The sequence below is a fragment of the Salminus brasiliensis genome, chromosome 1 (assembly GCF_030463535.1).
Source record: "Salminus brasiliensis chromosome 1, fSalBra1.hap2, whole genome shotgun sequence".
Classification (NCBI taxonomy): domain Eukaryota; kingdom Metazoa; phylum Chordata; class Actinopteri; order Characiformes; family Bryconidae; genus Salminus; species Salminus brasiliensis.
Genome location: NC_132878.1, coordinates 94,595,317 through 94,616,822, shown reverse-complemented (window position 1 = coordinate 94,616,822; position 21,506 = coordinate 94,595,317). Strand labels below are relative to the sequence as shown.

The window sequence follows — 21,506 nt, the reverse complement described above, 5'->3', positions numbered from 1 at the left end:
TAATATCCAGAATGAAGCTCTAATAGCATTAATATCCAGTATGAAGCTCTAATAACATTAATATCCAGAATGAAGCTCTAATAACGTTAATATCCAGTATGAAGCTCTAATAACATTAATATTCAATATGAAGCATTAATATCATTAATATGCAGAATGAAGCTCTAATAACATTAATATCCAGAATGAAGCTCTAATAACATTAATATCCAGTATAAAGCTCTAATAGCATTAATATCCAGTATGAAGCTCTAATAACATTAATATCCAGTGTGAAGCTCTAATAACATTAATATCCATAATTAGGCTCTAATAGCATTACTATCCATAATTAGGCTCTAATAGCATTAATATCCAGAATGAAGCTCTAATAACATTAATATCCAGTATGAAGCTCTAATAACATTAATATCCAGTATGAAGCTCTAATAGCATTAATATCCATAATTAGGCTCTAATAGCATTAATATCCAGTATGAAGCTCTAATAACATTAATATCCAGTATAAAGCTTTAATAACATTAATATCCAGTATAAAGCTCTAATAACATTAATATCCAGTGTGAAGCTCTAATAACATTAATATCCATAATTAGGCTCTAATAGCATTAATATCCAGTATGAAGCTCTAATAACATTCATATCCAGTATGAAGTTCTAATAACATTAATATCCAGTATAAAGCTTTAATAACCTTAATATCCAGTATGAAGCTCTAATAACATTCATATCCAGTATGAAGTTCTAATAACAGTAATATCCAGTATGAAGCTCTAATAACATTCATATCCAGTATGAAGTTCTAATAACAGTAATATCCAGTATGAAGCTCTAATAACAGTAATATCCAGTATGAAGCTCTAATAACATTAATATCCAGTATGAAGCTCTAATAACAGTAATATCCAGTATAAAGCTCTAATAACATTAATATCCAGTATGAAGCTCTAATAACAGTAATATCCAGTATGAAGCTCTAATAACATTAATATCCAGTATAAAGCTTTAATAACATTAATATCCAGTATGAAGCTCTAATAACATTAATATCCAGTATGAAGCTCTAATAACAGTAATATCCAGTATGAAGCTCTAATAACATTAATATCCAGTATGAAGCTCTAATAACAGTAATATCCAGTATAAAGCTCTAATAACATTAATATCCAGTATGAAGCTCTAATAACAGTAATATCCAGTATGAAGCTCTATTAGCATTAATATCCAGTATGAAGCTCTAATAACATTAATATCCAGTGTGAAGCTCTAATAACATTAATATCCATAATTAGGCTCTAATAGCATTAATATCCAGTATGAAGTTCTAATAACATTAATATCCAGTATAAAGCTTTAATAACATTAATATCCAGTATGAAGCTCTAATAACATTCATATCCAGTATGAAGTTCTAATAACAGTAATATCCAGTATGAAGCTCTAATAACATTAATATCCAGTATGAAATTCTAATAACATTAATATCCAGTATGAAGCTCTAATAACATTAATATCCAGAGTGAAGTTCTAATAACATTAATATCCAGTATGAAGCTCTAATAACATTAATATCCAGAGTGAAGTTCTAATAACATTAATATCCAGTATGAAGCTCTAATAGCATTAATATCCAGTATGAAATTCTAATAACATTAATATCCAGTATGAAGCTCTAATAATATTAATATCCAGACTTTAATGATTATAAAATATAAAAAAGGTGAAGGGCAGAGTATGTGAAGGGTTCTGGGCCAAAAGAGTAAAAAACCATACACTGATAAATGAAATACTCTTAAAGATGAAGGTTGCAGAAAGGGATGTTTTGGCGATGGTTCTGTAAAGAACCCGAATCTAATGTCCTCATGAGCTTCATTTAGCTTGTTCTCATCCTTTCACAGGTATTTTTACAGGTATATTTTTAGGCTTTTTTCTTTATTTTATTCTGTATTTGGTTTTTGAGTTTTCGCCCTACCATCAACACATGCCTTTCGCCCCCGAGAGACAAGGCTTGTGTTTCCCAGCGCTACACAGTGGATCCGCTGACACCAGAACTGTCTGCAAGTTGAAAAGCATCTGAGCACTTTCAGCCCAAGCACCACTTAGACACATTTCAGTTTCCTCCTTCCTTCCAAAAACTGATAGCCATAAGCTGTTGTGGTTTGTTGAAGCCCCGTTGTGAAGGCCCGTGCATAATGGTAGACAAATAACACAGATGGCCCTTGAATTTAAATGGTCTATCATTGCTGCTTTAATGAGTATAGCCAAGGAATTCACACTGCAAGGCATTCTCCGGCAGAACCGGCCCCCCGCCCACACCCTTTTTTCTCCCCAGCTTTTTCGCCTGACAAAAGCCACTTTTAACGATAAAGCAGAAATTGGGCCCGCTGCAGGGTCATTCCTGCTGGTGCGGTGTCTCGAGGGTGTAATTATTTTTCTGTGATATCATATGAAGACTTAAAATTGAGGGCAGCCCAGTATCAAACAAATACGATCATGTCTGTTCGCTGCACACAGAAAAGCTGTTTGCTGAGGTGTGTCCTGCCCGTTGGACAGCCATAGGGTTGTTGAAAAGCAGTCTGGGAGGGGGGGGCAAAAACACCCCCCTTCCCCGCCCACCCCTCTTTGCTGCGTCGCGGAGCAGCCCGAGTTATGTTTCAGAGACCATTTTTCATTTTCCTAACTCCCCTTCTCGTGTTCCAGCGTGCAATACAATGTAGAAAATACAATATACATAACAATTGACATGTTTTTGGGGGGTAAGGGTCCGCCATCCATCACCAGCGCTGTCACACGGCAATAAATTACATCACTCCGGATCACTCATGCTTCCTGCCACTCTGCCGTTACTGTGCCGATTGTCTGAGTCCCTATTTGCCCGCGAATATTCACTCAAGCAGTTCACCTAACCTGACTCCACCACACCCCTCCCACCCCACCAACCCAACAACGCCCCCTCTCTCTGTGTTTCGAGTACTGCAAGGCCTCTCAGGCTGGTTATAGTAGCTACGCTCACATGCTTTTGGCTGAAATGTGATCAGATTTTTTCAGAGGGGTGTGAATGCAGGTCTGAATCGTTTGTGAATCAGATTTCAGCTCAAATGTGCTTCGAGTGGGACTCGGACAATTTTGCCAATTAAAAAAAATAATAATAAATAAAAATATTTCGCCCTATTAGCTGGAGGTTGTGAGTTCGAATCCCAAGCAGCTGCATACAAATAACGTTGGTCATTATCAGCACTTATGTGTAAAACTCTCAGTCTGATTACCACAGGCATTAGCAGTGTTCGTGGTGATCGGATTGGGGGTGTAAACACCCCCAAGTCGCATTGTAATTGGATTACAATCGGATCACTCAAACCAAACTGGGAGTAGGTCGGAGAGAAATCTCGTCCACATTTAATACGGTGTGTTTATGACAGAATGCATTTGATCGGATTTTGTCGGACAAGTGGTAATACATCGAAAAAATATTGAAAAAATTATGAAAAATGATGAAAAAAATGTAACTTTTTTTTTTATGTAAAAAAAAAATAAATTAAATTACTGTGGAGCTTGTGCTTATTTCCCAGAACCTTCAGGGCCTTTTAGGCCTTCAGAGAAGGCCTAATCATTTCTGGGAATTAAAAAGTACTTTTGGTATTTCTGTGGAAACTAAAGGGTTAAACTGTCCAATCAAATAACCTTCGTTGTTGTTTCTAGTGGTATTGGAGTAGATCCAGCTAAGCAAGCTCTCCCATTGGTTTGGACTTCAATGGTAGAACTGAAGGCCTAACATGGTAGATTGGACCATCCACATAATTAGAACTAATCACGTTCTGATGTCATATCTGATGTTTTCACAGTTTTCAAACTGTGGCTGAATGTGGCTGACACTTAGAGTGATGAAGAGTAATGAGGGGAGAGAGAGCGCCCCCCCCCGGAAAAGACACGGACAATTGTGCTCTCTTCGACTCTGGCTGCTGATGGCAAAGCGGCTTCTTTCTTATTCTTTTGGTCAGGTTTCGTTATTTGAGGCCTGAACTGAAGGCCCAGGTCCAATAATCACACTTCCCCACTGGGTGACTGGGAACACTACGTGTGATTAGGGCAAAGCCATGGACGACCATCTTCCCTTCAAAGCAGTGTGCCTTAAACTCTGGTCTTGGAGAGGCCGGATTCCAGCCCGGTTTGGCCGCTCTCTTGCTCAGACACCCCTGAATCAGCTCATCATTTATTTCCCAGGTTTAGCCGATGTGACCGGGGGAAGTCACCAAACTGTAGGGGCCCTCCAGGACTAAATTTGAGACCAGACCCTTGTGTCCCCCAAATCCATCAATCACAGCTCACTGTCCTCTCTAGTAACACAGCTAGCAAACCAATGGGTGCGAGGAAAGTGTGTCCTCACCCTGGACAATGAGGTAGACGTGTGCAATGCGGGGCTGGTTCCGTGCCTGGAAGCTGCACGTGTACGGGCCCTCGTCCGCCACGGCCACTCGCTCGATCTGGATGGAGAAATCACTGTCGTTACTGTTGACCAGAGACACCCGTGGGTCCAGTGACCACTTATCCGTCCCCGCGAACAGGATGTTGGAGCGGTTCAGCCAGGCCTTGTGGGTAACTTCCTCATCGATCTTACACCTAAGAGAAGTGGAAGATAGGGGTCAGTGTGGTCAGGAAGACCACAGACAACTACTGTACTTACAGTCAGGAATCCATAACATGTCCAGCTGTGGTGGGAAGTTTACACACACTCATCATGGACCTGAATGTCATGGTAATATCGAACCTTCAGTGATATCTTTGAACTTTTTCAGACCATGGCAAGGTGGCTCCACCTCCCAATAACATGTCTGTATTAACAGTTGTTTAAATTGATGATCTTGGACATGCAGTGGTTTAGAAACGCCTCCAAGAGAGCTCAAAGAGACAGTTTAGATCTACACTGTAAAAAACAATCAATCAATCAATAAATAAATAAATAAATAAATTAATTAATTAATTAATATAGAAATCAATCAATAAATAAAAATTAACAACTGCCACCAATGTGGTGTCGCCGGGCTACTGGCACCCTTGGAGAAATGGGCCGGGTCCCCATTGAACTATTTACTATATATATATATATATATATATATATATATATATATATATATATATTGCATTTTACATTTACTAGGGAAAACTATATGTATATTGTTTTTCCCATTAAATGTATATAAAGAATATAATAGTAAATATATAGAATACATTATATATATACATATATATATATTCTATATATAGTAAATATAACTATATAATAAATATAGTTATTATATAGTAAATAAAACTATATTACACCTAATATGTACTATATTTACGAAATTATTAATAATTATAGTTTGAATTAATATATATATAAATATATTTTATTATTATTTTACAATTATCTATACCATATTTATTTATACGATAATACTCAAAGCCAAGTTAGCATGAGTAGTTAATAGTATGCAACTGGGACGCGCCATATGTGAACACCTAGCTCTTTTTTAAAAGCGCTGTGCTGTTTATATGTTTACTATTCATGCACATCTTACCCTACTTTAATTATTATTTTTTTTAAGTTTATAGCTTTTAAATGAAGAAAGTGACCTACAGGTAGAGGATGTACATTTTCATTTTTAGCAGTTTATTAAATATGTTCAAATAAAAAATAGTAAAACATAAGTCAGTTTATTTAAATTCTGCCTTTTTAATCTTACAGTACTTTCTGTTTTTAACAGACAGGAAATGCAAACATTAGATAACAGATGTTTGATAACAGATTCTATAATAACAGTGATAACAGATTGGCAATAAATTCATTAGAGTTCATTATAGAGCACATTGCATGTGTTATTTTGATGTTTTAAATGAATAAAAACATTAGGAAATGTACAGTTGATTCACCACCTTCAGAAGAGTTTAATATACCTGGAAATCCAGCCTAGTTAATAAAGTATTAATAACCAGCCAGTTAATTACCAGTTAATGCCTTGTTAAGGTGTAATAACAGATGTACAACACATTCATTACAGAGTTCATTAATCATTTTCATTTAATAAGCATTCCATATTTTTTAGATATTGTTTTTATGTTTTTAATGATACCACGATTTTTATTTTGGCCTTACAAAACATTTACTTTTTTTTTACTATTTCAGATGGTTAAAATCAGTTATCATTAATCTAATTAAAACAATATGATGGATTCACCACCTTCAAAAGAGTTTAATACATTTATGCAGATAATATGCCTGAAAAATGCTTAATTCGGCCTAGTTTTTGCTTAATAAAGTAGTAATGAGCAATGATCGGTTAGTGACTAGTAAATGGCTTGTTGTAATAACAGGTGTAATAACAGATGTCTGTACTTTATTTATAATTTTTTACATTATTTGAACAAATCAATGCTTAATTAAGTATTTTTATGTATAATTGTATTTTTATGCAACTTCTAGGACTTGCAAAAAGGGATCTGCTGGAAGGCCTTGGTGCCAGATGCACTGTATTGACAAAAGTATTGGGACACCTGCTCTAAAAAGAGTCTACTCTGCTTTTGTTGGTGGGCTCCCTCTACTGCCCTGGGTAGAAGGCTTTCTTATAGATTTTGGAGGAGCATTGCTGTGAGGATTTGATTGAATTCAGCAACAAGACTGTTAGTGAGGTCAGGATCTCATTGTTTCCAACTCCTCAACTCATCCCAAAAGTATTGTATTGAGCACCAACCATCCATCATTCCAGAGAACCCAGTTCTCCCACTGCTCCACAGAGGGGTTTAAGACACTCTAGAAAATGTTTACTATTAGATGAATCGTCTTAATAAGGGCATTTATTTTACAAATTATGATGTGTTTCTATTATAATTTGTAATAAAACAATAATTCATGTTATTTTTTTGTTTTTTTAATACCCAGACTTTTTTGTAAAAAGCTTATATGTCCTTTTATTTGATTAAAATCTTAAATTTGAATCAGTTTTAACAAATCACTTCTGTCGATTCGCCGCCCTCAGAGAAGTTCAACACACTTTCAGCGAGTGTCACTAAATATCTGCTCGTGTCGCCCTAAAGCAAACCTCATTTTTTGTTGATGCTTGATGATGCTCGTTTGATGAGCCTTGCGACTCGGAGATAATGACACATAACAGCCTGCTAACAAATCAGGTTCAATTGGACAGGCGGCTCACGGGTAATCCCGCTTCCCTCCACTAGATGTCGGCACTGAGCTCCTGTCCGTCATGTGAGTGAAAGTGGCACATCTCTGGGTGAAACCCTCTAGAGACCACGGTGCCCCAATTCATGTCAACTTTGACTTTCACTCGTCGCATCATGATATCAAATCAGAGCTCGCGCACACACACACAATCTCTCTCTGTGTGTATGTGTGTGTGTGTGTGTGTAATGCTAAAACGAGTGGCTGGCTTTACAGGCGCTGAACGCCGGCAGTTAAAGGGCTGCCGTGCTCCTGCTAGGTAGAATGGCATCTGACAGGCGGTACAGGACTTCAATTGTTTGGCTGATAGCCTGAAACCAGGCCATTTCTGACTGCGAGCGGCAAACTGACAAACAGGGAACTCGAGAGAGAGGGAGAAATTAAGCTTAAAGTACCTGACGATCTCTCTCTCTCCCTCTGTCTCTCGCTCGCTCGCTAATGCTCTCTCGCTCTGACACCTTTGAGCTGAATTCAAAGAGACGGATTGATACACAGAATTGCGCAATATCCAGAGACCATCCAAAAAAGACCATCCTAATAGAAAGGCTTGCCTGGATACTTTGATTCAAATTAAAAGGGTGTCCCAATACTTTTGTCTTTTTAGTGTATCTCCAACAAAATGAAGGATTGGTACTTTACAGCCAGTTCGGGCTGGAAGGTGAACAAATGTGGGGTCTCTGACCTTTGCAGAGGACTGGATTTATCCTGTAACTGCTGTAACTATTAAAATGATCAGATTTAATATGATTTTATCTGCAGTTTAAAGGATCTCGAGCTACACTTTGTGCATAAAATTACAAAAAATCCAAAAAGGATCCAAACTTTAGACGAGTGGTGTGAGTGCATTGTCGCGGAGTCACCTCAGAATAACGCTTTCCCCTTCCAGGACGGTAATGTTGTCGGGCAGGTGGCCGAACTCCGCCGCCTGGACACTGCTGGGTCCTGCCAAGAGAAGCAAGAGGAGGGAGATGGTGAGCGTAACGCTGTTATTCCACCAGCAGACGGTCTGCCTGCTTGTGCCAATACCTCCCACACCAGAGCAGCCCTCAAGACAGGAGCTCATTAACAGCTGCATTTCTGGAGACCCTATCACCCCCCCACCAAACACTCTCCACTTCCCCACCCGACTCCTATACTATCTACCATTCCTCTGCCCTGACATTCCCACTGTATTTCACTCCGAACCGTGGAGAGTTGGAAGCAATAAAAACGGTTATTAAACATATAGAGCTAATATTAATATCAGGGCGTCTCGCCAGAGACCCAGGTCTGCTGGGTTCTCATGCTCAGTGTATGCAAAACGGTCTACGTTGACAGAAGGGGGTTATTTAACTGACCTGATCTCAGCCTAATTAAGCTCAGTCTTGATTTGGTCCTGGCCCCCTTTAGACTTTGTACTGACTCAATCTCGACCTCCTTAGACTCAGTTTTAACTCTTAAATCTTAAATCTTTTAAATCTTAGTCTCGTTTTCATCCTGTATTAATTAGATCTCAACCTCCTTTAGAGTCAGCATTGACTTGGTCTAAGCCCTTCTTTAGATTCTGAACGGACTCAATCTCAGCTTCCTTTAGAGTCAGTCTTAACTAAGCCCTCCCTTTAGATTCTGAACTGCTGACTCTGTCTCAACCTCCTTTAGACTCAGTCTTGACGTGATGTAAGCCCTTTTTTAAATTCTGAACTGATTCGCTCGCAGCTTCCTTTAGAGTCAGCCTTGACTTGGTCTAAGCCCCCATATAGATTCTAAAATGCTGACTCTGCCTCGCCCACCTTTAGACACAGTCTTGACTTGGTCTTTGCCCGCTTTAGATTCTGCAATGCTGACTTGATCTCAGCCCCCATTTTATCTTCCTTTAGAGTCAGTCTTAACTAAGCCCCCCCTTTAGATTTTGAACTGCTGACTCTGTCTCGCCCCCCTTTAGAGTCAGCGTTGACTTGGTCTAAGCCCCACTTTAGATTCTGAACTGCTGACTCTGCCTCGCCCACCTTTAGTCTTGACTTGGTCTTTGCCCGCTTTAGATTCTGCAATGCTGACTTGATCTCAGCCCCCATTTTATACTCAGACTTGACTTGGTCTAAGAACCACTTTAGATTCTGAACTGCTGACTCTGTCTCAGCTTCCTTTAGACTCAGTCTTGACTTGATCTAAGCCCTCCTTTAGATTCTGAACTGCTGACTCTGTCTCACCCCTATTTAGAGTCAGCCTTGACTTGGTCTAAGCCCAACTTTAGATTCTGAACTGCTGACTCGCTCTCGCCCACCTTAGGAACCTGATCTAGACTTGATCTGGACTAGTCACAATCTTAAACTCGTCCTGGACTCAACACAGACGATCTTGACTACAGCCCGACTGATTAGTCGAGCAGCTCTCACCGAAACCTGAAGAGGGTCTGTCACCTCACCGCGGACGGCACTGTCAGATCCTACCCACCCTGTTTTTTTTCTTTTGCTTGGTTATTTGTGAGCAGCAAGTAATAAGTACACATGCAGGGTCTGCAGAGCTGTCTGTGCTGACCCATCGCATATTTGAATAATGATTGGGCTGTGGTGCGCCTGGCCTGGCCGCGCGTTCGGCGAACAGGACCGATAATGAGCCCAGGGAAGAGGATTCACACAGAGCCGGCAGAGCGTGAAATGAAGGGACAGCCACGGCTGCACAAGGGACACGATCACACACACACACACTCTCGCGAGCGCACGCACACACACATACACACACACCTCCACAAAAAGCACAAGCTCACACATGCACAGTCCCAGCATACAAATAACACACCCCCATATTGTTGCATATACATTGAGAGAAGGGCATTTGCAGTTGCCGATGAAGGCGAGCACACGTGCACAGCGTAACATCATTGGGAACAGGGTGGTAAATGACATCACAGCAAATGGCAAATCCGCCACGGTTCTTTCGCAGGTGCCTTCTCAGGCCTCCTGAAATGAAAACGGAGTGCGGCAGCCTTCCTTTTTCCCCTCCTCCCGACAGTGTGTGCGGGTTCTTATCAGCAGAGGTTGGTGAAATATGCTCCAGTTTTCCCCTGATGGACAAACCCCGAGTGTGCTATCATAGCAGCGCCTGGAGCAGGGCCCCTCTCTCGCACTGCCCTTCTGTCTCGAGCTGGGTAGATGCTGCCAGAATGCCAGCGTGGCACCAGCGCAGCGGACTGCCTTCAGCTTCATCTCCAACAGCCGCTCCTATCTCACTCATAAATAGCCGCTGTCCTTAATATCTCCTAGCCAATATTTGGCCATCCTGCCTGTGAGGTTTAATATACGCCGACTTATGAAGGGGGGGAAAAAGCAAGTGCAGCAAAGAGGTAAGACGCTCGCTAGACTGCTCAGCAGGTCAAGAATAGTCTGTGTCCTCAGTTGACTGAATCACTGACAGGCTAACGTCCAGATCTATTTACTGACCGACTGTAGGTTCTTCTAACCGTCCTGTAAAATACGCAATCTTCCTGTAAAATACGTAATCCGTCCCATAAAATATGGAATCATCCCAACCCATCACCCCCCGAATCGTCCCGTAAATTATGCAATTGTTCAGTAATATAACTAAATCGCCCTGTAAAATACGGAATCTGTGCATAAATTACAGAATTGTCCTGTAAAAACAGAAAAGTCTCATAAAATAAGCACTCGGAATCATCCCATAAAATACGGACACGTCCCAAATAATACAGAATTGTCATGTAAAATACAGAATTGTCCCGTGAAATACAGAATCAGCCCGAAAAAAAATTACTCTTCCTGTAAAACACAGACTCGTCCTATAAAATACGAAATCGCCCTGTAAAATACGGACTCGTCTCGTAATCAGAAACTAAAACTGTTCAGTACTGATACGGGACACACCTTGTCCTGTATCTTTGAGATTAGACTAGTAAGACAGGACGGTCTGTATGACATCAACCCTGCTGCTCTCGCTCAGCCAAACAGAGCAGCGCTTCTCATTGTTTAAGAAACAATTTTCTCAACCAATAAGAATCACTGTTAGCTTTTGGTAATTAATGTTTCTTAGATAAGGGCTGCAGGTCCAGGGGTTCGCGGACCCAGGGAATTGTAGTACACTGAGATGCTGGAGCTGTCGTCTCGCTGCTTACACGCGATCACTCAGGTTTGTTGACGGTGGAGCAGATAGATGCTGGTGTTCTCAGGGTACGCCCGTGTCCGTGTTACCTTCTGGCTCTCTCCTTTTAATTATGCTGTGATAATCACACCTGCCGGAGTCGTCAGACATACCCAGATGCTGATGATCAACATTCTCTGCACTCCATAAAATTCCTCTTAGAACTAACTTTTCTCTCTTTACCTTCTTCGAGTAAATGGCCACCCAGCCCGACCTGCAGGAAGATTGCCCGCTGAGGTCCCCTCTACCTGCGTCTAACCAGCTGCCACCTACCAGTCCGGCCAGCGGGTCCCCCCCAACCCGCCACCACCCATGGCTCACCCGCCTGCCGCTGCTGCCTGTTTGGTGGCCGTGCTGAAACCTATGGACTCGTGCCTGTCTGACACTATTAATATCACCACTATCAACTTTCTGTTGTATCTGGTTTGGTAATTTTTATCATTAATGTTTAAAACAGTCTGGCCAGAGGAGGATGGGTCCCCCTTGTGAGTCTTGGTTCCTCCCAAGGTTTCTTCCTCCAGCTCTGGGGGAGTTTTTCCTTGCCACTGTCGCCGTTGGCTTGCTCACGGGGGTCTTTGACGCTTCATGTTATTCCTTTTTTCTTCTCTGTCTCTGTCCTTTATTAAGTACTAATTATGTAAAGCTGCTTTGTGACGACAACAGTTGTAAAAAGCGCTATACAAATAAATTTGACTTGACTTGACTTGACTGGCATTGCTGTGAGGATTTTTTTATTTGTCCCCCTAGCACTAGCAATACTCCCAACAGATTGTGCTCTCTCGGGCTCCAGCTGCTGATGGCAAAGCGGCATGGCTCGAGATTGGTGACAGAGACAGCTTGCTGTGCTCGAAGGTTATTAGCCAAACTGCTCACTCACTAACCCCCAACTGCTGAGGCTGTTAAAGCTAAAGCTAGCCATCCATTTGTAGGTTTTCTCTATAGTTAGCTGGCTGGGTGATACATGGGAATTCACTGGGAGTTACTGTGATTATGAGGTAGCATCAAAGCTAGCAGGGTGTTAGCTCGTGTTTTAACGTAGAAGAGAGTGTGTGAGGCTGGTAAGCTGACAGACCGGCAAGTTCTTAAACAGCAGCACTGCATGCTGACCAGCCACCGGCTTTTTAATTCGGCTGCAAGCCTCGGTGGAGCGGGACGTGTTCCAAATCGTGCACGCGACTAATGAAAAGGAGCACATCGCTGTCATGCAGCGTCATGGTCTCCCGCACAAATAGCACAAAGCTGCTGCGAGTTACCATCCGGAGTGACCGGCAGTGACATCGCTAAATTAAGTTTTCTTCCTCTGCCAGAGAGCGCAAAAGCCATCAGTCTGATTTGAATGGAAGGGCCTGCCGAGGAAAAGGCTTCCCAGACTTCTCCTTCTGTCTCTTTCTTCTGATCTCCAAACGACATGGAGCAAGATTACTGTAGTATTTTTATTTCGTACCAAAAAGGAAAGGAGCACCATGCAAAGGTTTGGGCATCACAAGAGATCTGAGCTCTAACCGCATGTTCAAACCGACAGCGTTTAGCTTCCCGTTGCCCCGACCACTGTTCTCTCATTGCCTAGCTCATAGCACTAGCAGTGCTCCCGACACTAGGAGGGTGTGGACTTCTTCTACGACGCATGTAAAGCCAGCCACCACCTCTTTTCTGCACCTGTGCCGGCCAACATCACTTTAAGAGTAATGAGGGGAGAAACAGCGCCATCTATCTACCCGGAGAGAGCACGGCCAATTGTAATGGCATTCGACTCTGGATTCGACCTCGCGACTCTCAGGCCATAGTGGTAGCGCATACGACTGCTGAGCCACTCTGAGCCCCATTCCTGGAGGGAAGTTCTTTTATACGTTGTATAAATTGACAAAAGTATTGGGACACCCGCCTTTTCTATGTTTGTTCCTAAATCGAGGGCATTAACATCCCACTATTGTTGGAGTAACTGTCTCTACTGACAAGGAAAGGCTGTCTACTAGATTTTGGAGGAGCATATTGTCTCCCTAGCACTTGCAATGCTCTCGACAGAGTCTTTTCAAACTGCTATAGATGTGGCATCACCAGGCAGCCGTCTCGCTTGGAGGAAAGAGTCGGGTCCCCAGCTCTACCGCACCAGCTAACAAGACACCTGTGCCGGCCAACATCGCTTTAAGAGTGAAGAGGGGAGAGAGAGCGCCATCTATCCACCCGGAGAGAGCACGGCCAGTTGTGCTCTCTCGGACTCCGGCTGCTGATGGCACAGCTCGGTACCCACCTCAGGATTCGACCTCGCGACTCTCAAGCCATAGTGGTAGCGCATAAGACTGCTGAGCATCGCTGAGACCCATTCATAGATTCAATTTCTTTTATACAGTAAATTGACAAAAGTATTGGGACGGCCAATTGTGCTCTCTTGGACTCCAACCGCTAATGGCACAGCTCGGTACCCACCTCAGGATTCGAACTCGTGACTATCAGGCCATAGTGGTAGTGCATAAGACTGCTGAGCCACTCGGAGCCCCATTCCTGGAGGCAAATTCTTCTATACACTAAATTGACAAAAGTATTTGGACACCTGCCTATTCTTCGTTTGTCAATCAAGGACATTAACATCCCACTATTCCATGGTTATGTGTGTACACGGTAAAGCAGTTGGAGGTGGGTACACGTGGTAAGCTGAGGTGGGTACACATGGTATACCTGTGTATATGCACTGCTACGCTAGTGGGTTGAGGCTTAACCCCCTCAAAGACATTTATAGACACTCGCACAGAAGGGCACGGAAACACCACACAAGGGCAAGAATCCAGACGAGTGTGTTCCAGTGTGTGTGTGTGCTTATTTAACAGCTCAGTAAGGTAAGGAAGCTCGAAGTGCTAAGTAAATGGATCGTCGAAGGAAAGAGCATGCCCCCGAAAATCTCCAGCTAAAAGCCCTAATCACATTAGCGCCAGCCGCTGCGCACTTGAAGCCAGCCAACACACTGTGCTCGCAGCGGCACACACCTCTGTCTGTGTGTCTGAGAGTGGCAGAAGGGTGCTTGACGTATGAAAGCGTATGTATGTGTGTATGTGTGTGTGTGTGTGTGTGTCCTCATAACTGTGGCTGCTGCAGCAGCTGCTGCCGCTGCTTCCCGCCCATGTGGAACAAGCGCTGTTCATTGAGTTGGGTGGTACAAGTGGAGCATTGAGGTTAATTCAATTCAGCGCTTTCCTTTACACACTCATACACACACACACAAATGCTGAGGAACTTGGGAAATTCACACACACACACACACACATAGATGTTAAGTAGATGATGTGTTTGTAAGCGAAGGCCCCAAAACAACGCGGGGTAGGCCGTAAAATGAAGAGGGGGGGGCTATTCCCTATTCCCTACTCAATTCCTATTTTCACAGCTCAATTGGCACCTATGATTCTAATACCAGCCTCCCCCCTCACTCTCCAGGCTTGGTGCAATATGTTAGTCTGGGCAATACACACACACACACACACTCTCGCTCTCTCACACACACAGAATTGCTGTGGGAATACAGGGTATCATCCTTATTCTCTTTGTGTTAAGTCAATTTTTCTGGTCATGCTTGGTTTCCAGAGCCCAGCCTGGCATAAATAAGGACACGGGACTGTCGGAGGCATAGCAAACCCTCATACCTACACAGTGGTAGACTGATGTAGGAGAAGGAAAAACTAGCAATAGCCTTAAATAATATATGTCCAAAAGTTTGTGGACACCCATTCTATTGAATGCATTCAGCTACTTAGCTACTAAGTTGCATCAGCTGCTGGAACAGATGTGCAAATGCACACACACAGGTTGTCTAGTCCCTGTCGAGAAATACTGCCAATAGAATAGAACTCTTTGAGAAGATACACATACACATACACAGCAGCGTCTATACTTTCTCCGGAAGCTCCTCCATCCATCCTCACCCTCTTCTATAGGGGAACCATAGAGAGCATCCTGAGCAGCTGCATCACTGCCTGGTTTGGGATCTGCACAGCCTCTGACCTCAAGACCCTCCAACGCATTGTGAGGGCGGCTGAGAGGATCATCAGGGGAGTCTCTCTCCCCTCCGTCATGGACATTTACACCACCCGCTGCATCCGCAAAGCAACCAGCATTGTGGATGACTTCACCCACCCTTCACACAGACTGTTCTCCCTCCTGCCATCAGGAAGAAGGTACCGCAGCATCCGGTCCAACACGACCAGACTCTGCAATAGCTTCTTCCCCCAAGCCATCAGACTTCTCAACACAACTCAACTTCTGAACTGATATCTTTTCTGCTACATGCACTCTCTCTCTCTCTCTCTCTCTCTCTCTGTCTCTCTCTCTGTCTCTCAACCATTTACCCAAGACAGTATGGGAAGCATTTTGCACAAATAACTTTACTACCTCACTGGATAGTATATAGTTGAAATGACAATAAAACCCACTTGACTTGACTAATAAACAAACTGGCACTGTGCCTAATGTAAATGACCATGCCAGGCATGGGATAGAGGGGTATAAAGCACCCCCCCTCCCAATTCTCTGGAATGATGGACGAGATGTAGAGGGTGGTGACCATCCACCATCCTGAGCTCACTGGCGCTCTTGTTTCTGGGTGCAATCAAATCCTCACAGCAATGCTTGCTCCAAAATCTAGCACAAAGCCTTCTTCTTCCCCGGGCCCTGTTGTAGGGTCCGCTGCGCACCCCCTGCTGCTGACTGTTCAGGCTGGCTCGCTGTCAGATCTGGGCTTTGGGCCGTTAAGGATCATAGACAGGGTGCTGAAACACCTGGGAGACATCCGCCACCCTTCAACATCAATAATACACCATGTGTATGTGTGCGCGAGAGAGCGAGAGAGAGAGAGAGGAATAGAAAAGTGTGAGAGAGCGAGGGTGAGAGAGATGGTGGCGCGAGAGCCCCCTCAGTGATGCGGAATGTAGAGCGCAGAGTAATGAATGAATGATAGAGCGAGAGGTGGTTTCAGTGGGAGAGAGAGACAAGGTGAACGAGGGATGCCTAGAGAGAGAGAAGTGGAGGGGAGGGGGAGGGGTGGAAAGACCAGCCGGTGGGAGTGTGGGCTGAAGTTTAAGAGAGAGAGAGAGAGAGAGGGAGTGCGAGAGTGTGCGAGAGAGAGATATTTGCGATTCAGGCAGATTGCACGCTAGCTGCAGCACAATTGATCTAACCTTGCGGCTTTGTGTTGGCTGCTATTGTGACGGGGTGGTGAAGATTCAATCAGCAGGACTTGGAGGGGCGGGAGGGCGGATGTGAGTGGGTGGCTAGCTCCCATGGACAAGCTGTTTTAATGTATCCCTGCTCTTTTCCAAATCACACCATATAGTCCTGATCTGACTCCCATCATTCTAAAAGCCTGGCTGATGTTCAGCATCTCTGCCAGTCTCCGCCCTGAAAGCTCCACCTCTCCAAGGTCCAGCTACAGAGGTAGAGAGGTCAAATAATGAAGTACAAATACTACGTTACTTTACTTCAGTAGAAATGTTGTTTATCTAAACTTTACTGGAGTAATTCTTTATTTTTCAGACTTTTTACTTCTACTTCTTACATTTTCACCCAATTATCTGAACTTTCTCCTCCTTACATTTTAAAATCAGCCTCGTTCCTCCTCTTTCATTCCCCTTTGTTTATTTATTTATTTATCCAGATAAATCTCTCCATCCGGAAAGTGTGAGTCTGATCCTGATTGGATGAGAAGTATAAACAGACATCATTCTGACTCCCTATTGGTTTATAAGAGATCCATCACACCTGCACACGTCCCGTCACTCTCCAGCGAGCTCACAGCAGACGTCTGTAGTCTAGTATGAAGACTGTGTCCGTGGCAGAGACTCAAGAGAGCTGCAGTGAAACGTCCCGACTGAGCCCCACATTTACATTCCAATAAAGCTTATTGATCACATTTACATTCCAATAAAGCTTATTGATCACATTTACATTCCAATAAAGCTTATTGATCACATTTACATTCCAATAAAGCTTATTGATCACATTTACATTCCAATAAAGCTTATTGATCACACGCCTCTGAAGTCTGACTTTCTGCAGCTTTACAGAACTTAGACTTAGACAACGACTCCTCATATTTTCCTCCATGAAGCTCATGTTGATGCTCAGTAGAGCACAGAGACGCTCCTTTAATAGAGCTGATATTACTGAAATGCTTCATTTTCAATGGGCAGATCTGCAGCTGAAACAGGAGCCTAGTGCAGCCCAACATTTTCAACATCATCATTTTAATAGAACATTATAATATCATATATTAATATTAATATACAACATTCTCCTCATTATGGCTTTTAGAGAAATGGGGTTTTGGGGAGGGGGGATAGTGCACTATAGACCCCTGTGGCGCGGCCTAAGCTTCAGGCCTTTGTTTTCCTTCCATTACTTTTACTTTTCTACTTGAAGTCGTTCTGAAACCAGTACTTTTACACTTTTACTGGAGTAAAAAGCTTCAGTTGATACTTCAGCTTCTATAGAAGTCTTGTATTAAACCCTAGTATCTCCACTCACTTCTACCTGAGCAATGAATGTCAATACTTTTGAGCCTGAAGCAGCACGATCTGCCCACCATGCTTTGTCCTTCACCTCAAAGCTCCAGGGCTTGGTTCCCCCCAACACCCACGGGACATTCATTTAAGCCTGATTTGTATTCTCTTGACTTTTACACTCTCTGGTGTGTAATTGCGCTTGCTCCTGCCGCAAAGTCATTAACCGGAGCGCGCCGGAGTCAGGCGCTGAAGAGCCTTGCCGTCTTTGTACTGTACATCTACAGCTTGTTGCCCTTGACGATCAAATGAAAACGGGAAACTTTTGAATTGAAAGCCAGCCCATCAAGACGGCCATAATAATAATAATAATAATAATAATCCTCTTAAAGCAAAAACTAATAAAGAAGTCAGTATTACACAGTTATCTACACCAAAAAATTACACAGTGTGGAGGCTAATGTAGCTACAAGCACTGGGAGCTTTACAGCATTTACAGTCGTGTACAACAAAAGAGAACACCCCACAAAAGCCTGGAGGTCCCGTGTTGATATTTCAGGACTGCTGAGCAGGTCTTTACACATCTTGTGGTTCTGCTCTTGGGCTGAGCTTCCGAGGATGGCCTGATCTGGCCATGCTGGCAGTTGTTTAAACGTTCTCCACTTGTAAATGATTTAGTGGTCAGTGGAACTTCTTAAACCCCTTCCCAGACTCCACTGCATCTCCACCCTTCTTTCTGAAGGCCTCAGAGAGATCTCTGGAACTGGCCATGATGGTGATCTTCTTCACCACTCACTTCAACCATCAATTAAGAGCAGACCAGATTAAACGTCTGAGGTTTAAATAAGACAGACTCCTCTCAAACCATGTTCTGATCATCTGCAGCTGATGTTCTGCACCTGCTTCGAAGGACAGGGTGTGTTTTCAACTGGTTGTCCAGCTTTTCACCTACTGTGAGCATCAAAGTCCAGCTAAGACCATCTGAAGCTAGTCTTGACCGCGCTGATCTCGTAAATATGCTACATTAGCCTTGTAGCTCCAGCGCTCGCTGTATTGAAAGGAGCTAACTTCAGACGCCAAACGTGTCTGGGCAGATCTGGGGGGGTTTGGGGGAATTGAGGAAATTGTGTAAATTAGCTTTCTGGCCACAACAGCGCTTCAAGGGTGGTCCATGGTAAGCCATTGTGGTCATGATGGTCAACCAGTTTGGAATAGCTGGTTGACTAGCTTGGTCATGATGGTCATGCTGGTAGACCAGCTTGATCATGCTGGTCATATTGGTCAGCCATCTTGGTCATGATGGTCAACCAGGATTAGCGGCGCGAGAAGAGCAGAACTTTCCAGGCTTGCCAGAGCGAGATGGCAGGAGATGTGGAGGTGCAGAACGAGGAATGACGAATGAGGGGAGGGCCAGAAGGGAGGAAGGATGGAGTAGAGAGAGAAAGGGGAGGTACACCCACATAATTAACAGTGGCACGCTGCAACCAATTAAATATTTACAGAGGAGCTTCCCTCCGACACCTCTGTGATGAAGAGAGGCAGCCAGAGGATTATCAGATGCTAGGAGCCTGGGGCAGCAGAGGATTAAACATTAACTGGCAGATAGATCCCCTTTTCTTCTACGTCTGATCCCATTAACACTGGCCAGGCTGCATCGACCCCTCTACCTCCCCAACACACACACACGTTCGTTTATCTTGTATATATTGACAGGAAGAGGAGTAATACACTGTGTATGCCCCATATGTATTACATTACACTATATGCCCGAATGGATGTCCAAACGTTGCTGTAGTAGTGAAGTACTGCCAATAAAATAGGACCTCAGGAGCAGATAAACATATGAACAGTGTGTGAAAATACCTCCACCATGTTTCCTCAGTGAAAGACCTGTTTTGAAGGTAATTGAAGGATATTAGGAGTTTTCTCTTATTGTTTATTCGAGGAGGTGTAGTTGTAACGGTGTGTGAAACTACCTCCACCATGTTTGGAAGCTGAACTTCAGCCTGGTTCCTTATTAAAAGAACTGTTTTGAGGATAAATGAGGGAGATATGGAGCTTTTGCATGGTTTATTTGAGGAAGCTTAGTTGTAAAAATGTGTGAAACTACCTACACCATGTTTCAAAGCTGTACATCAGCCTGGTTCCTTAGTAAAAGTACTGTTTTTAAGGGTTAAATTAAGGATATTTGGAGTTTCCTCATTGTTTATTTGAGGAGATACCTACACCAAGTTTAACATTTGAACCTATTGCCAGGCGTGGGCTAGAGGGGTATAAAGCCCCCCAGAATTGAGTTCTTCAGTGGAAGAACTGTGTTCTCTGGAATGATGGATGGTGCTTCATCCAGTACTGAGGTAAGGATGAGGTGGAGTGGTTATCATCCAACATCCTGACCTCACTAACGCTCTTGTCATTGAATGCAATCAAATCTTTATATCCTTGATTTCAAAAGAAGCAACAGATGAACAGGTGTCCCAATACTTTTGTCCATATAGTGTATGTGTGCAAGTAGCTTTACATGATAATACCCAGCTGGTTTCAGACGGTCTACAATGGTCATTGATGGACAATGTGGTTGAACAGCTGTTCATCCAGGGGTAACATATCTTATGCTGGTAAGCAAGCTGGCTAAGTTGGTTGACCAGCACAATTTTGGTCAAGCTGGTCATGCTGGTGATACTGGTCAGCCAGGATGATCATGATGGTCATGCTGGTAGACCAGCTTGATCATGCTGGTCATAGTGGTCAGCCATTGTGGTCATAGTGGTCGACCAGCTTGGACTAGCTGGTTGATTAGCTTGGTCATGATGGTCATGCTGGTAGACCAGCTTGATAATGCTGGTCATACTGGTCAGCCATTGTGGTCATAATGGATTACCAGCTTGATCATGCTGGTCATACTGGTCAGCCATTGTGGTCAAAGTGGTCAACCAGCTTGGACTAGCTGGTTGACTAGCTTGGTCATGATGGTCATGCTGGTAGACCATCTTGATCATGCTGGTGATACTGGTCAGCCATTGTGGTCTTAATGGTCGACCAGTTTGACCAGCTGGTTGACTAGCTTGGCCATGCTGATTAAACTGGTCAAGTCTAATTTTAAGCCTTATTCGTTACATTTGTCCTGAAAATGTACAGAAACAAACACACACACACACACACACACACACACACACAGACAAAAACACACTTTACCACCCATGGAGAATCCCACTTCACCCGTCTCTCTCTCTGGCTCTCTTCACCCGTCCCTGGCTCTGACTGATGGAGGTGGACCATCGCCCTCTAGACGCCACTCACCCTCTACACAAGAGGGATCACTCACGCCCACACACACTCACTTTGACTGGTCAGGCTAGAGGCATGGAGATGAGGAGAGCAGGCAGGCGAGCCTGGAGTGTTGTTCAGTGAAGTTTACTTCTGAAAGGGGATTAAGGAGCTCATGGGTAAAGATGGGGTCACATGGAGCACTGACTGGACTTCATATTAGTAATGATACCATGTATAAAATATCCACACACTCACACTCACAGACCATTTTATCAGATGAGGGCGGCCTACCAAGTTTGGGGCTTTACTGAATAATTATTATTAAAAAAATAATGTTTTGAATGTAGATGGGGGAGGATATTGGCTTCTCTTGCTGGTTACTTTGGTGGTGTTAAGTTGTTTAACAGTGTGTGAAA

The 21,506-nt window shown here is 43.3% G+C and overlaps 1 protein-coding gene across 1 annotated transcript in view; it reads right to left on the bottom strand.

Annotated features, from left to right (window-relative positions):
• iglon5 (IgLON family member 5) overlaps positions 1-21,506 on the bottom strand; it is a 217,835-nt gene that overhangs the window by 25,526 nt on the left and 170,803 nt on the right. The window contains exons 2-3 of the mRNA XM_072692460.1: positions 8,074-8,155; positions 4,385-4,617 (exon numbers count right to left, since the gene is read on the bottom strand). Coding sequence (XP_072548561.1) covers positions 4,385-4,617; positions 8,074-8,155 — 315 coding nt within the window. The remainder of the gene's footprint in view (positions 1-4,384; positions 4,618-8,073; positions 8,156-21,506) is intronic.